General features: G+C 38.9%; 1 protein-coding gene across 4 annotated transcripts in view; it reads left to right on the plus strand.

The window, feature by feature from the left end:
• Positions 1–18138, plus strand: part of KCNIP4 (potassium voltage-gated channel interacting protein 4) — a 605188-nt gene that overhangs the window by 557726 nt on the left and 29324 nt on the right. For all 4 annotated transcript variants that reach the window (XM_007526450.3, XM_007526449.3, XM_060188275.1 and 1 more), the window contains exon 3: positions 4699–4768. In XM_007526450.3, coding sequence (XP_007526512.1) covers positions 4699–4768 — 70 coding nt within the window. The remainder of the gene's footprint in view (positions 1–4698; positions 4769–18138) is intronic.

An 18138-nucleotide genomic window follows, 5' to 3' on the forward strand; every position in this document is an offset into this window, starting at 1 on the left:
TAGAATTTTGTTCAATATTTTAGCATCTATATTCATTAGAGATATTGGTCTGTAGTTTTCCTTTTTGGTTGTGTCCCTGTCTGCTTTTGGTATCAGAGTGATGTTGGCTTCATAGACACTGGAAGGAAGTATTCCTGTGCCTTTAATCTTCTGGAGGACTTTTAAAAGTACTGGTATTAACTCTTCCTTAAAGGTTTTGTAGAACTCATTTGTAAAACTATCTGGTCCAGGACTTTTATTCTTGGGAATGTTTTTGATAATTGTCTCAATTTTGTTAGCTGTGATGGGCCTGTTCATATTATCCAGTTCCTCTTTACTTAATTTTGGAAGTTTGTAGGTATCTAGGAAATCATCCCTTTCTTCCAGGTTCTCTAGCTTGATGGCATATATTTGTTCATAGAAGTCTTGCATGATATGTTGAATTTCTGTGGTGTCTGTTGTGATAGCTCCTCTTTCACTTATGATCCGATTTATTTGGGTCTTCTCCCTTTTTTGTTTTGTGAGTCTGGCTAAAGGTTTGTCGATTTTGTTCTCTCATTCGAAGAACCAACATTTAATTTCATTGATCTTTTGTATGGTTTTTTATTTTCAAATTTTTATTTTTTTATTTTATTTTATTTACTTCTGCCCTAACTTTAGTTATTTCTGTCCTTCTGGTTGCTTTAGGGTTCCTTTGTTTTTCTTTTTCTTCTAGATCTTTAAGTTGGGCAATCAGGGTTTTTTTTTTTCTGCCTTCAGGGTTATTGCTGGGGCTCAGTGCTTGCACTACAAATCCACTGCTCCTGGTGGTCATTTTTCCCATTTTTATTGCCCTTGTTGTTATTATTATTGTTGTTGTTATTGGTCAGGACAAAATGAAATTGAGAGAGGAGAAGACAGAGGGGGTGAGAAAGATAGACACCTATAGACCTGCTTCACCGCTTGTGAAGCGACCCTTCTGCAAGTGGGGAGCCAGAGCTTGAACCAGGATTCTTATGCTGGTCCTTGTGCTTAGCGCCATGTGCACTTAACCCATTGCTCCGCTGCCCGGCCCCCAGGATGTTTACTTGTGCTTTTTCTTGTTTCCTAATGTGTGCTTGTATGGCTATGAACTTCCCTCGCAGAACTGCTTTAGCTGTGTCCCAAATATTTTGATAGCTTGTGTCTTCATTTTCATATTTTCTTACTTTTTTCCTATGGAAAGATCATCCACATAATAATTATCTCTGACTGATAGCAAAGCTATATTAGGAAGTGTAATATAGAAGCTATGAGGGCTTATGGAAAGTTATAGGAATTTCTCAGAGTGGAAGTGACTGAGAATTCCCTCACTTTCTCTGAATTTGAGAATTCTATTGTCTTTTCCATCTCTCCTCTTGGAATGAAAATGCTAATGAACAAATTCACACTCAGAGCCTATTGTAGCCTGACTGTACTTATTTACTTGAACTTTTTGTGCTTTAAAATGTGGGGATGAGGAGGAGACAGCATAATGGTTCTGCAAGAATACTTATGCCCAGATATGAAAGTTCTGAAGTCCCAGGTTCCATCCCCAGTATGGCAATAAGCTAGAGCTGAGCAGTGCTTTGAATTTTCTGTATGTCTTTCTGTATTTCTCTCTCTCTCTCTTCCTCTTCCTCTCCCTCTCCCTCTCTCTCTCTCCCTCTCTCTCTCTCTCTCTCTCTCTCTCTCTCTTCCTCTCCTTCTCCCTCTTTCTCTCCCTCTCCCTCTCCCTCTCTCTCTCTCCCTTTCCCTCTCCCTCTCCCTCTCTCCCTTTCCCTCTCCCTCTCCCTCTCCCTCCCTCTCCTTTTCCCTTCTCCCTCTCTCTCCCTCTCCCTCTCCTTCTCCCTCTCCCTCTTCCTCTCCCTCTCCCTCCCTCTCCCTTTCTTTCTCTCACTAAAATAAACACAGGGGCAGTGACATTAGATGCCATATCTGGTAGAGCACAGGTTACCACATGGCAAGGACTTGGGTTCAAGCCCCAACCTTCACCTCAGGGAGACAGTGGGGAAATATCATGAGCAATAAAGCAGTACTGCAGGTGTCTCTCTCTTTCCCTGTCTGCCTTCCCCTTTCCTCTCAATTTCTTCTCTATCAAAAAGAGGGAGAGAAAAAGAAAGAACACAATATTACTTTCAAGGAGTATGGATTCACTCTATAGGCATCAGCCTCCAGTAATAATGCAGTTGGCAATAAATAAATATATATTATATTGTATTGTATTATATTATATTATATTATATTATATTATATTATATTCCAGGAGGTGGTGCAGTGGATGAAGCATTGGATTCTCTTTATTATTTTTTTTAATTTTTTAATTTTTTATTTATTCCTTTATTATTGCATAGAGAAAGAGAGAAATTGAGAGGAGAGAGAGAGGGACAGACACCTGCATCCCTGCTTCACAACTCATGAAGCTTTCCCCCTACAGGTGGGAACCAGGGGCTTGAACCTGGGTCCTTGTGTACTGTAATGTATCCACTTAACCAGGTGCACCACCTCCTGGCCCCAGCATTGTAGTCTCAAGGATGAGGTCCTGAGCTCAATCCCCAATAGCACATGTAGCAGAGTGACATCTGGTTCTTTCTCCCTCTCTCCTCCTATCTTTCAAATCAACAAATAAATAAAATCTTTAAAAATGTATATTACCAGGAGAAATGGAAAGAATCTATACCAGTGATTTGTAGATGGACATATTAAGGTAACTGTGGAATATAGCTACCTTCAGACAACATTTGGAGTCCCTTTCAAAATAAAACTCAGAGATAGACATTGCTATTTACCGTACCTGTGTTCTTGTCTTCCTGGGTACAAGAAACTTCTCCTGTTTGAGGAGGTGGAGGAGGGGGTTAAGTGATATCTACAATGGCATGTATCTCTTCAAGAATCCATAAGCATTCTCAATGTCTACACCTCAATGGTTTTGCTCTACTACAGGATGAAACAATCACAGAGATTCTAGAAACCACATGGAGATGTCCGAGCTTTCATTGGCCTCAGATCCATAACAGTGAAAAAAAAAAAAAAAGATCAGCTGATCAGCACACCCATCCAAGTTTCTTAGCTGAAGAAAAACACTACACTCTTTTTAATTTGTCATATATATGGAGACATATTTGTCACAGAACTAAGAATTAACTTACTACAGCCAGATTGTGGGATGTACTTAGCTATATACACAGTCTGGCCAAATTCATTCTTGATGGAACAATAGAGAGTACAATTTGGGGCAGGGCACACATTCTATGAAACAAGAGAAGGAAAAAGTAGAACAGATTATTTGTAGCATTTTTATAACGTGCTAGAATCTAATGTGTAGGGTGCAGAAAATGGTTAACTTTTCTCAGCTGCAATTAGAAAAAAAAGAACATTGGTTTGACTCAAGAAGCCTTAAAATAAATGATCCTCAGTTTCTTAATTGATATGTATCCTTTGCCGTATTTATATTTCTTCTAGTTGGGTGTAGACTCTCTGAGCATGAGATCATTGACTGGTTCACTGTTTATGTCTCCAATGCATCTAGAGACCAAAGGCAGCGAACAAGTGTTTGGAGGACAGATGTCCCTTCACTTCTCTTCTCCATTGCTTTCTAACATTCTAGTTTCAGTTCAAGGAAGGTTTCCAGCTCTGACCTTCTCTGACCTTGCACAGTTGCACCACCTGCTGGCAGAGAGCCATATTTGTTCTCACCTCACTATCTCAGGCAGATGGCTGAGTTAGTCAATAAATCACATTTTCCATGTGTGAAAGGGTCCAGCTACAAAGTGCTGGGTTCTATTGTTGCCAGTGAGATAGCATTCTTTAGTCTAAGTGACTGCCTAAAACTAGGTGACTGTCCCACTGACAGACAACTTCTGAATTGGGGGCTGAGAGAGAAATTGTACCCATGTGTCAACAACTGTATTACTGTATTGTAAACCATTATACCCTTATACCCTGCCCCCCCCCCCAATAAAATGCTTTGGAAAAGAAAACCACTTCCTCAATTTGTCCTGATTTTTATCTTACTAAGTTTTAGCCACCAAGTTGCAGATACTATGACACCACCCTGATTTCCCTGGGCAGATGACCTCATCAGTTGTCCCAAAATCTCACTTCTTCAGAGCCCTTTCCCACTAGGGAAAGATAGAAACAGGCTGGGAATATGGATCGACCTGCCAACATCCCTGTCCAGTGGTGTAGCAATTACAGAAGCCAGAACTCCCACCTACTGTACCTCATAAAGTTCTTTGGCCCATACTCCCAATGGAGATAAAGAATAGGAAAGTTTCTAATGGAGAGGATGGGACATGGAACTCTGGTGGTGGGAACTATATGGAATTGTATCCCTGTTATCTTACAATCTTGTTAATCATTAGTAAATCACTAATAAAAAGTGAAAAAAGAAAGTGGCAAAGAAAGAAAAAAAGAAGAAAGAAAGAAAGAAAGAAAGAAAGAAAGAAAGAAAGAAAGGGAAAGAAAGAAAGAGAGAGAGAGAGTTGTTTCCTAAATGTGTCAGACCAGCTTTTTTTCTATGTGAACTTTTGGGCATCTGCAGTTTTATGTTCTTTATGTGAGAAGTTTATGGGAACTTTTATTCCCTTTGTAATAATGTATATAGAATTCACATTTCTGGAACAACTCTGCATGGTAGACAGTTCTATTTCAAAATGTACAAAAAAAAAAAACAGTTTTATGAGCACTTAGCTTATATTGCTTCTCTGCCACTTTCTGCAGGAATGCCCCAGTGGTGTTGTTAATGAAGAAACCTTCAAAGAGATTTATTCCCAGTTCTTTCCACAGGGAGGTAAGTACAAACATGAACTTGTTAATGAACTCTCTCTTAGAATTGTGCTTACAATCTCAAGTTTGGTTTTAATTTTCATGGCATGACTCACTGTTTTAAATCTTTATGTGGAAGAAATTAATAGCCAATATGAAAATGCATATGATTTTCAAAATGATATAAAAATGAGCTACTTAACCAGCTATCAGCTATTCAAGAGTTCCCTCTTCTGTTGAATATGACAGGGTGTATTAGCGTGTGTCTAACACCATGACTCCCAGTCCACTTGCTTTCTCATTATGGTGACTGAGTCCATAACATTGCCACCAAGCTTGTTCACATGCAGTATATATAAGTCTCCTCTAATTCTCCCAATTCTCAAATTTAGGATGAATATAATTATCCTCAATTTTCAGATATGAGAGCTAAGAGTTAAGAAAGTATAATGCTCACACCCAGCTGCAGATCTAAGTTGGAATCTGGATTTTTTTCTGTAAGAACACCTAGTGATTTTTCTGGTGTTTGTTTTTGTTTGTTTGTTTGTTTTGTTTTGTTTTTACCAGAGCACTATTCAGCTCTGGCTTATGATAGTGCAGGAGATTGAACCTGGGGCTTTGGAGCCTCAGGTATGAGAGTCTCTTTGCATCACTATTATCGTATAGACCCTCTGCCCTCTTTCTGTTTTTTTCTCTATCAACAACTTTCAACAACCAGCCTAGCCCCCACAACCGAGAAAATGTGATTATTAAATATTATGTAAAATAGCATACATGTATTAAATAATATTAGACAGTCTTTTAAATGGAATTTTGAAAGGAGTGTTTTTTTATTTTTATTTTATTTTTTTTAAAGAAGAAGAACTTATACTTTATTTATTTATTTTTTTTAAGAAGAAGAACATATACTTTTTTTTTTTTACCAGAGCACTGCTCAACTCTGGCTTTCTTTTTTTTTTAATTTATTTCTTTATTGGGGAATTAATATTTTACATTCAACAGTAAATACAATAGTTTATACATGCATAACATTCCCCAGTTTCCCATTTAACAATACAACCCCCACTATGTCATTTATCATCCTTCATGGACCTGTATTCTCCCCACCCACCCACACCAGAGTCTTTTACTTTGGTGAGATATGCCAATTACATTTCACGTTCTACTTGTGTTTTCGTTTCTGATCTTGTTTTTCAACTTCTGCCTGAGAGTAAGATCATCCCATATTCTTCCTTCTGTTTCTGACTTATTTCACATAACATGAATTTTTCAAGGTCCATCCAAGACCGGCTGAAAACGGTGAAGTCACCATTTTTTACAGCTGAGTAGTATTCCATTGTGTATATATACCACCACTTGCTCAGCCACTCATCTGTTGTTGGACACCTGGGTTGCTTCCAGGTTTTGGCTATTACAAATTGTGCTGCCAAGAACATATGTGTACACAGATCTTTTTGGATGGATGTGTTGGGTTCCTTAGGATATATCCTCAGGAGAGGAATTGCAGGGTCATAGGGTAGGTCCATTTCGAGCCTTCTGAGAGTAGTCCAGACTGTTATCCACAAAGGCTGGACCAATTGACACTCCCACCAGCAGTGTAGGAGGGTTCCTTTGACCCCAAACCCTCTCCAGCATTTCCTGCTGTTACCTTTTCTGATGTATGACATTCTCACAGGAGTGAAGTGATATCTCATTGTTATCTTGATTTGCATCTCTCTGACAATCAGAGACTTGGAGCATTTTTTCATGTGTTTCTTGGCCTTTTGGATCTCTTCCGTGGTGAATATTCTGTCCATGTCCTCCCCCCATTTTTGTATGGGGTTATTTGTTGTCTTGTTGTTGAGTCTGGCAAGCTCTTTATATATGTTGGTTATTAAACTCTTATCTGATGTATGGCATGTAAAGATCTTCTCCCATTCTGTGAGGGGTCTCTTGGTTTGGGTAGTAGTTTTTTTTCTGTGAAAAAGCTTTTTAATTTGATGTAGTCCCATAGGTTTATACTTGCCTTAGTCTTCTTTGTAATTGGATTCCTTTCATTTAAGATGTCTTTGAAATTTATGTGGAAAAGATTTCTGCCAATATTTTCTTCTAAGTATCTGATAGTTTGTGGTCTAACATCCAAGTCCTTGATCCACTTGGAATTTACTTTTGTATTTGGTGAAATACAGTGATTCAGTTTCATTCTTCTGCATGTTTCAAGCCATTTTTTTCAACACCATTTGTTGAAGAGACTCTGCTTTCCCCATTTAATAGTCTGGGCACCTTTGTCAAAGATTAGATGTCCATAGGTATGGGGCCTCATTTCTGGGCTCTCAATTCTATTCCACTGGTCAGTGTGTCTATTCATGTTCCAGTACCAAGCAGTTTTGATGACAATGGCCCTATAATACAGTTTGAAATCTGGGACTGTGATGCCTCCAGTTCTGTCCTTTTTTCTCAAGATTGTTTTGGCAATTCTAGGTCTTTTCTGGTTCCAGATAAACATTTATAGCATTTGTTCTAGTCTCCTAAAAATGAGCTTGGGATCTTGATGGGGATAGCATTAAATTTGTAGATGGCTCTGGGTAATATATTCATTTTGATTATGTTAATTCTTCCAACCCATGAACATGGAATATCTTTCCACTTCTTTGTGTCTTTTTCAATTTCCTTGAATAGTGACTCATAATTTTCAGTATACAAGTCTTTCACTTCTTTGGTCAGGTTTACTCCTAGATATTTTATTGTTTTAGTTGCTATAGTAAAAGGAAGTGATTTCTGGATTTCAATTTCTTCTAACTCAGTGTTTGCATAGAGGAGTGCCACTGACTTTTGAATGTTAATTTTATAGCCTGACACCTTACTGTATTGCCTGATGATTTCCAAAAGCTTCTTGCTGGATTCCTTAGGTTTTTCTGTGTATACTATCATGTCATCTGCAAATAAAGAGAGTTTGACTTCTTCTCTTCCAATCTGTATGCCTTTAATTCCTTGCTCCTGCCTGATTGCTATGTCAAGAACTTCCAACACTATGTTGAATAGTAATGGTGATAGTGGGCAGCCCTGTCTAGTACCTGATCTGAGTGGAAATGCTTCCAGTTTTTCACCATTGAGTATGATGTTGGCTGTAGGTTTGCTATACATAGACTCCACTATCTTGAGGAATTTTCCATCTATTCCCATTTTTTGTAGCGTTTGGATCATAAAGGGATGTTGGATTTTGTCAAAGGCTTTCTCTGCATCTATTGATATGACCATGTGGTTTATGGTCTTGATTTTATTGATGTGGTGGATCACATTGATTGATTTACATGTATTAAACCCACCTTGTATGCCTGGGATAAACCCCACTTGGTCATGATGAACAATCTTTTTGATATACTGCTGTATCCGGTTGGCTAGAATTTTGTTCAATATTTTAGCATCTATATTCATCAGAGATATTGGTCTGTAGTTTTCTTTTTTGGTTTTGTCCCTGTTTGCTTTTGGTATCAGAGTGATATTGGCTTTATAGAAGCTGGCAGGGAATATTCCAGTGTCTTCAATCATCTGGAAGACTTTTAAAAGTAGAGGTATTAGTTCTTCTTTGAAGGTTTTGTAGAATTCATTTATAAAACCATCTGGTCCAGGACTTTTATTCTTGGGAATGTTTTTGATAACTGTTTCAATTTCATCAGCTTTGATGGGCCTGTTCATATTATCTAGTTCCTCTTTACTTAATTTTGGAAGTTGGTAGGTATCTAGGAAATCATCCATTTCTTCCAGGTTCTCTAGCTTGGTGGCATATAGTTGTTCATAGAAGCCTCGCATGATATGTTGAATTTCTGCGATGTCTGTTGTGATATCTCCTCTTTCATTTACTATCCAATTTATTTGGGTCTTCTCCCTTTTTTGTTTTGTGAGTCTGGCTAAAGGTTTGTTGATTTTGTTTACTCTTTCGAAGAACCAACATTTACTTTCGTTGATCTTTTGTTTGGTTTTCTTATTCTCAATGTTATTTATTTCTGCCCTAACTTTAGTGATTTCTGTCCTTCTGGTTGTTTTAGGGTTCCTTTGTTCTTCTTCTTCTAGGTCTTTAAGATGTGCAATCAGGCTGTTTATTTGTGCTTTTTCTTGTTTCCTAATGTGTGCTTGTATAGCTATGAACTTCCCTCTTAGTATTGCTTTAGCTCTGTCCCAAAAAATTTGATAGCTTGTGTCTTCATTTTCATTGAAGTCTTGAAACATTTTGATTTCTTCCTTTATTTCCTCTTTGACCCAGAAGTTGTTAAGAAGTGTACTGTTGAGATTCCACATTTTGGCACTGTTACTAATCTTTTGTTGATTGTTAAGTGTTAGTTTGATTCCACTGTGGTCTGAGAAGATGATTGGGATGATTTTAATGCTCTTGAATTGGCTGATGCTGTTTTTGTGGCCTAATATATGGTCTATCCTTGAGAATGACCCATGTGGATTTGAGTAAAATGTGTATTCCAGTTTCTTGGGATGAATGACTCTGAAAATGTCCAATAGTTCTAGTTTATCTATCTCTTCATTTAGCTCCCTTATGTCTTTATTGATTTTTTTTCCTGGATGATCTGTCAAGTTGAGAGAGTGGGGTGTTGAAGTCCCCTACTATGATTGTGTTGCTGGTAATATATTGCTGTAGCTCTTTCAGTAGAAGTTTGATGTATTTAGATGGCTTCTCATTGGGTGCATAGATGTTAATAATTGTTAAGTCCTCTTGATTGACTGATCCTCTGAGCATTAAGTAGTGTCCATTCCTATCTTTTTTAATCTTATCTATTTTAAAGTCTATCGTGTCAGATATGAGAATAGCTGTTCCTGCCCTTTTTTGTGGGCCATTGGCTTGTATGATAGTTTTCCATCCTTTCACTTTAAGTCTGTGTTTTTCTTGTTGAGTTAGGTGGGTTTTCTGTAGACATCATATTGTTGGGTTGTGTTTTCTGATCCATCTTCCTACTCTGTGTCTTTAATAGGTGAATTCAGGCCATTGACATTTATTGATATCAAAGATTGAAGATATTTTAACGCCATTCTTGTAGAGTTTTAGAGTGTTTTGATATATGTCCTATTTGTGGTGATCTGATTGTTTATAGGAGACCTTTTAGAACTTCTTTCAGGGCAGGCTTGGTGATAGTTGATTCCTTCAACTGTTGCTTAACTTATCTGAGAAGGTTTTGATGCCTCCATGTAGGCTAAATGACAGTCTAGCAGGATATAGTATTCTTGGTTGAAAGCCTTTCTCATTGAGCACTTGATAGATATCTTGCCATTCTCTTCTGACCTGTAGTGTTTGTATGGAGAAGTCTGCTACTAATCTTATGGGTTTTCCTTTGTAGGTGACTCTTTGTTTTTCTCTTGCAGTGTTCAGGATCCTTTCTTTATCCTTATTTCTTTCCATTCTAAGTATGATATGTCTTGGTGTCTTTAGGTCTGGGTTAATTCTGTTTGGGACCCTCTGGGCTTCTTGAATCTTTATGTCTTTGATGTTGTCTAGACTAGAGAAGTTTTCAGCTATTATGACCTGGAAAATGCTTTCTTCCTCTCCTTCTCTTTCTTCCTCTGTATGCCAATAATGCATATATTGTTTCTTTTTAAGTCATCCCATAGGACTCTGTTGTTGTTTTCAGCATCTATTAATCTCTTTTTGAGATCTCTTACTTCTTTTTTAGTTGTCTCTCATTCATCCATAATCTTGCTAATTCTGTCTTCAGCCTCATTGATTCTATTCTCTCTGCCCTCTACTGTTTTCTGGAGTTCATCTATTTTGTTGCCCTGTTCTGATACTGTTTTAGCTTGTTCAGCTAGTTGCCTTCTTAGCTCAGCGATTTCAGCTTTCAGCTCTCTAATAACCATGAGATAATTAGTATTTTCTTCCATAGTCTCATTTGTTGTTCCTGTATTTCTGATTAATTTTTTTCAAATTCTGTACTCACTCCTGTTATTATTTCCTTAGCTATTGTTTGGATTTTGAAGTCATTATTTTGTGCTTCACCCTCTGTAGGTCTTTTAGCTGTACTCATTTCCTGGCTCAATTCTCCAATATTTCTTCTTGTTGTTTTAACCATTTTATATATTATGTTATGAGTTCCCTTTATCAGTACTTTTCAAATTACTGATCACTATTGCCTGGATTGACTTGTGTCTAAGTGAGTTAATTAAAGGGTTCACAGTGGTGGAAGTTAATAGTTGTTTCAATAGTACTTTAATCCCTGAGTTGGAGCTCAGTGGTTTAAAAGCCTCTTTTTTTTTCCCTGTAGGCTATGGGAGCCTGAGGGCTTTTAAACTATCAATAGGCTTCTTAGCTTAATCACTGACTCCTGACCAAGAGATAAAGCAGGGTGTGGCAGAGATAATCCAGTGGTTATGCAAAGAGACTTTCACAGCCCCTCAGCTATGCCACCGAGGTATAGGTCTTCTCCTGAGTTTTCTGGTTAGATCTCTGTGCCCTGGTGTCCCTCCCTGTTGCTGCTCCAGATTCTGAGGGCAGTAGCAATGGAGACTCAGAGTTGCACTTGGTGAGTCTCTGGGGAGTCCTCTCCTCCACTCAGCTGTCCCCTTGTTGGTGAAGCAGACTGGAGGTGGTGTCTCAACTGATAAACTGCTGGACTGTTAGCAGTCACTTAATCTCTCTTTACACTCCTCTCTCCTCTCTGTCACCAGGCACACAGTGTTTGTACTCATCAGTGATTTAGTGAGTTCCTGTGGTCATTCTAGTCCTGTCTTGTTTTGGTCCCGGGTGGTCTCCTTTGGTATTCCTAGTTGATGCTGGAGAGGAGAGGAGAGGAGAGGAGAGGAGAGGAGAGGAGAGGAGAGGAGAGGAGAGGAGAGGAGAGGAGAGGAGAGGAGAGAAAGTGATCTGCTGCTGCTGCTTGTAGCTTCGCCGCCGGAAGTCCTCTGAAGACAAAAGGAGTGTTTATTGATAATGCATTCATATTAGAGATGAGTTAAAAAGTGTATTCACTGCTGAATCTGATATTTTTCTCCTTCAATGACCTAACTGGAAACCCGACTCAAGTGCATTACACAGCCTACCATGTGCCCATTTATGGGCTAAGTGCTGATATTATCAGAGGAAATAGCAAAGATATGGTGTGATATCTGCTCAAAAGAATGTTGCAGAGTAGCACTTCAGATGGGCAATATCCACAGAAAATGTGTGTGGGAAAATATTAGAAGAAGAATACTGTGAGAGCACGATGTAGGTACAATTAGACAGCTGAAGGACAGGGAAGAAATAGAAAAAGAGATGAACCAGACAAGTTGAACTTGAACTAAAGTAACAGTCTTTTATGGAACATCTAATATGTCCCTGAATCTGACACACATCTCCTCTCATTAACCAACAACCGTAACTATGCTGTCTTGTGTGTGTGTGTGTGTGTGTGTGTGTGTGTGTGTGTGTGTGTGTGTACACTAAGGTGGGGAGAAATTTCATGGCAAAACCATTGCAATAGTTCCTAAATTCGTTTCTCTGGCTTCTCCCCCATTCCCCTACTGAATTTTATTCTATTCTTAAAGTGAGCCAGAAGAATGCTATTAAAATGTAAGCCCATGTGGTAGAAGATGGTTCAGCAGGTGAAGTATATGTTGGACCACCTGTAAGACCTTGGGTTTAATCGCTTGCACCACATGGGGGCACCATAGACAACACCAGGTTGATCATCATGGATGACAGAGCAGGGCCTTGGTTTCTGTTCCTGGTCTGTCTGTTTGTTCTAGAAAGAGAGAGAGAGAGAGAGAGGGAGGCAGAGAGAGAGAGAGAGGCAGAGAGAGAGAGAAAGGAGGGAAGGAAGGAAGGAAGGAAGGAAGGAAGGAAGGAAGGAAAAAAAAAAGGAAAAATTGGGTTAAGAATGCAGTTCAGGGAGTCAGGCAGTAACTCAGTGTGGCACAAAGCGCAAGGATCGGCTTAAGGTTCCCAGTTAGAGCCCCTGGCTCCCCACCTGCAGGGGAGTCGCTTCACAGGTGGTGAAACAGGTCTGCAGGTGTCTGTCTTTCTCTCCCCCTCTCTGTCTTCCCCTCCTCTTTCCATTTCTCTCTGTCCTATCTATCAACTACAGCATCAATAACAACAACAATAACTACAACAACAATGAAAAGCAACAAGGGCAACAAAAGGGAAAATAAATATAAAAAATATTAAGAGAATGCGGTTCAGTGGTATTGCTCCTATGTGTGACCAGAGTTCACTCCTCAGAGTGCTGAAAAATTAAACAAAAACCAAACCAGATTCTATCACTGCTCTGGTCAAAATCTCCCATTCCATTGAGCCATGTGTTGGAGCTTTATAGAGGCCTCCAAGTGTGCTCACTAGCCTTCCTTCTCCTCATTCACCACTCTCCTCCCTTGACTTGCTAAATCCAACCAGACCAGCTCATCTCCTTGCCACCCCTTCAACACACTCAACAAGTTGCTGTTTCTGGAACTTTGAACTTGCCCTTCCCTTTGCCTGGAATTCTCCCAAATACCATCTCAGCACCGCTCTCTTTATTTCAAGTGTCATCTTCTTGATGAGACTTTTCTAGTCTTGCTTACTTTAAACAACAGCCCCATCATCATTCCCAGTACTCTGTGTCTGCCTTCAATTTATCTTTAGCACTCAGGAGCACCTATACTGGGTTGCTCACTGATTCTTCCCTGCTAGAATCTCATGCCCAGGAGAATGGAGGTTTCTACCTGTTTTGTACACTGTTATCTCCACAGGTTCTGGGCTGGTGACTGAAGGGCCTTTGATAAATACCTCCTGCATAAATAAATGAATCCATGCAGAAAAGAATGGTATCTTCCTACCGTGACTTTAACATTAGATTGGAATGCATTTGGGAATTATACACTACTTAAACATTAAACAATAGTCACTTTCTTTTAAAAAATCAGATCCTCGTTTGGTTTTTAATCCATTCTGTTTCTTGTTTAAAGGTAATTTAATTACCTTTAATTAGTGAGAGAGAGAGAGAGAGAGAGAGAGAGAGAACAGAGCACAGTTTTATCCTATTCAGTACAGGAAATGGAACCTGGGAGCCCAGACATGCAAGGAAGGTACTCTACCAGTGAGCTACCTCCATGGCCATGTTTTTTTTTTTTTTTTTAGTTTTAATATTTCAGCAATTTAAAGATGACTTAACATATGGGTTGCTGAAATCTTAGAAATATTTACTGAATATGGGCAATCTTTCAAAGGAATTAACTTGGAATTCTGAGACAAGAGAAGGTGACCCATTATTATGTGAAATTGAATCTGTCACTGTTGACAATTCCTCTCTCCTTGCATCTGATTGCAAACAGCCCTTGGAGAGGTTGAGGTCCTGGTCTTTGATACCAGAACTCAATATGAGATATCATTTGCATTAATAAAGAAACTGAAATATGGGGCCGGGTGATGACACACCTGGTTTAGCACACATGTTACAGTGCACAAGGACCTGGGTTCAAGCCCCTGGCCCCCACCTGCAGGGGGAAAGCTTTGCATGTGGTGAAGCAGGGCTGCAGGTGTCTATCTATCTCTCCCTCTCTGTCTCCCCCTTCCCTCTTGATTTCTGTCTGTCTCTATCCAATAAATAAAGATAATTAAAAAATTTTAAACAACTTGAAATATTATTTGTCTCCTCTATGTCTAAGTTATTTTAAAACCATGAAATCTCTTAATGTTTATCCTCCATCCAAATGACTGGCACTATATTGAGAGGTGTTAATATCTGGCAGAAAGGCAACCCACCAAGTTGTTCTTTGATTATCCCAAATGAAAGTTATAAGATGCTAAAAGCACCACATTAAAAAATGATCCTTTGTTTAAAGGTAACCTTTCAGAACTGAAGACCATAAAGCTTTCCAAAGGATTCTTGCTTCCAAATCTGAAGGAATTTGAAAGTCACTTTTGCACTCTTAGAAAGTTCTGTGATTGCTCCTGTTTAGTTGAGTGCATAAATCAAAAAGTAATAGGCATTACTGAAGGAGGTGAACTATCTTAGAGGATGAAGGCTTGCAATTTCAAAAGTTAAGTCTGTGTGTGCAAATTGTGCCTGGTGGTGCAACTTGAACGGGGAAAATGTGCTTAGGTAGAACGTGCTTTTCAATGGCAGGAAAATTCATCCTCTGGGCTTTCTCATACTCCTGTGGAGTCATTTATCTAGGTTGATGGTCTGATGAAAGCAAGAGGCTTCTCTCATCATTTGCCTTAACAATAATGGGCCCATAAATCTCCACATCTCACTGTTTCCTCCAGGAAAATGCTTTGTCTTATCCACAGAACCTCCTGCAATTTGTGTTGAGTTAGACTTTTTTTTTTTTTTTTTTAAGTTTTGTCTTCTGCTCCGCAAGATGGTTTAGCAAACACAGCTTGTTTCTGTCCCGGGTGTCAGCACAACCTCTGGACTGAACAGTGGCTTCTTGTTTCTATCGGGCTCACACATGCCTGCTATAAACCAAGCCAGGGGGCAATGGTTTGTTGATGCCGTTATGTCTATCGTGAAAGCGATACCTCTTCAGCTCCACAGACACTGAGAGCATGGAATTACTTAGTTCACTGAACATGTTAAATGCTCATGAGAATTGCAGTTTCCCTGGCTATTTGTGTTACGGCGATTTTACACTTGGCTTCAATATGCTCAACACTTGAAAACCATCAATGAATGAAGGAGCTCTAGTCAGGAGCAGTTAGTCATGCACCCTTTATTGAACAGTTACTACATAAAGTACTTTGGTCACCAAGATGTGCTCATGGACATAAAGATTTAAATTATTGTACTCCAGGAGGTGGTGTTGTGGATAAAGTGTTGGGATTTCAATAATGAGGTCTGGAGTTCGATCCCTGGCAATTCATGTACTAGTGTGATGCTCTGATTCTCTTTCTCTCTCCTCCTACTCCTTTCATTAACAAATAAAAAAATACTTTTAAAAATATTTACATTATTAAAGGGGGGTGAGGGACAATGACACACCTGGTTGAGCACACACATTACAGTGTACAGGGACCCAAGTTCAAACCCTGCAGTCCCCACCTGCAGTGAGGAAACTTCACAAGCAGTGAAACAGTGTTGCGGGTGTCTCTTTCCTTCTGTACCCTCTCCTTTCCCCTCAAATTCTGCCTCTATCCAAAATAAATAAATAAATAAAAATTAAAAGCAACAACAACAAATAACTTCGCCTACTGAATATTCTTCTGATCACTGGGAAATGTTTCTAAGAATTATCAGGGTGATTTACAGAGTACTAGTTAAGCAGAAAACTACTGCTCATGCTCATAAACACACCATAGATTTTTAATTATACCATGAGTTGGATTTAGATGAGAGTAGGGGTTCATGGTGGGAAGAAGTCAACCATATTAATTTCAATCCAAAGACCTGGAACATGATAGTCAGGAGCACTTGTTTATATGTCCTGAAATGTGTGTGTATTGGAGACTTTCCAATCAAGAAGTTAGTTGGTATCATCATTGTGGCTTGGAAATAATTAAGAATACTGGCCTAACTCGAGTCCTAAGCTGTGGCTTGGCTATAACAAGCAACACTAAGGTTTACGGCTCCAATAGTTTAGTCTCTAAAATATAGATTGCCCCACTGTAAAATGTGGAACATTTCTGTAGCATCAAATATGAAAACATAGAATCTTCCATTTTCATTTCACTCTACCTTTTTATTAGGTAAAACTAGTATGCAAGACTGCATATGTTTTAGGTAGACCTCTCCATACATCTTCAAAATATGTGTCATTTGAAAACATCGCCAAGGTGCCCATTATTTCCTCACCATTGTCTGTTGGACTCTTTCCAGACTCTCCTCCCACTTCCCCGCCCACCAGTAGTCATTCCCTTCACAGACTGTGGGAATATTTCTATTTCATCCCCAATTCTACCACTACTAACTAGGTGACCTTAGCCAACCCACTAAAAGTACTTGTACCTTTGTCAAACTTGAACAGATAAGTGATATATCCAAGATCCCCTTTTAGCTTCATCATCCAAAATTTTTTTCATGTTTTAGAACATTAAATTTTGTAACTGATTTTTGGTATCCGTAAGGACACATGATCAAAACCATTAGATTATTTGGAAAGAAAAAAACATCATGATGAAATGAGCAGGAGCCTAAGCTCTATTGAACTCTATAATCCAGGATGCCCCTTATTCACCTGTCTAGCAAATAGTTCTTGAGTATCTGAAAAGAATGCAGCCAGACCAGGACACTTTTTTTTTTTTTGGTCAAATGATATTTTTCTTTCTTTTTTTTTTTAGTACTATTTTTTTTTATTGGGGAATTAATGTTTTACATTCAACAGTAAGTACAATAGTTTGTACATGCATAACATCCCCCAGATTCCCATATAACAATACAGCCCCCACTAGCTCCTCTGAATCCTTCCTGGACCTGTATTCTCCCCACCCACCCACACCAGAGTCTTTTACTTTGGTGAGATATGCCAATTCAATTTCATGTCCTACTTCTGTTTTCTTTTCTGATCTTGTTTTTCAACTTTTACATGAGAGTGAGATCATCCCATATTCATCTTTCTGTTTCTGACATATTTCAATCAACATGATTTTTTCAAGGTCCATCCAAGATCGGCTGAAAACGGTGAAGTCACCATTTTTTATAGCTGAGTAGTATTCCATTGTGTATATATACCACAACTTGCTCAGCCACTCATCTGTTGTTAGGCACCTGGGTTGCTTCCAGGTTTTGGTTCTTGCAAATTGTGCTGCCAAGAACATATGTGTACACAGATCTTTTTGGATGGGTATGTTGGGTTCCATAGGATATATCCCCAGGAGAGGAATTGCAGGGTCATAGGGTAGGTCCATTTCGAGCCTTCTGAGAGTTCTGCAGACTGCTCTCCACAGAGGTTGGCACAATTGACATTCCCACCAGCAGTGTAGGAGGGTTCCTTTGACCCCACACCCTCTCCAGCATTTCCTGCTGTTACCTTTTCTGATGTATGACATTCTCACAGGAGTGAAGTGATATCTCATTGTTGTCTTGATTTGCATTTCTCTGACAATCAGAGACTTGGAGCATTTTTTCATGTGTTTCTCGGCCTTTTGGATCTCTTCTGTGGTGAATATTCTGTCCATGTCCTCCCCCCATTTTTGGATGGGGTTATTTGTTGTCTTGTTGTTGAATCTGGCAAGCTCTTTATATATGTTGGTTATTAAACTCTTATCTGATGTATGGCATGTAAAGATCTTCTCCCATTCTATAAGGGGTCTCTTGGTTTGGGTAGTAGTTATTTTCTGTGAAAAAGCTTTTTAATTTGATGTAGTCCCATAGGTTTATACTTGCCTTAGTCTTCTTTGTAATTGGATTCCTTTCATTTAAGATGTCTTTGAAATTTATGTGGAAAAGATTTCTGCCAATATTTTCTTCTAAGTATCTGATAGTTTGTGGTCTAACATCCAAGTCCTTGATCCACTTGGAA

Source organism: Erinaceus europaeus, chromosome 3 (genome assembly GCF_950295315.1).
Source record: "Erinaceus europaeus chromosome 3, mEriEur2.1, whole genome shotgun sequence".
Lineage (NCBI taxonomy): Eukaryota > Metazoa > Chordata > Mammalia > Eulipotyphla > Erinaceidae > Erinaceus > Erinaceus europaeus.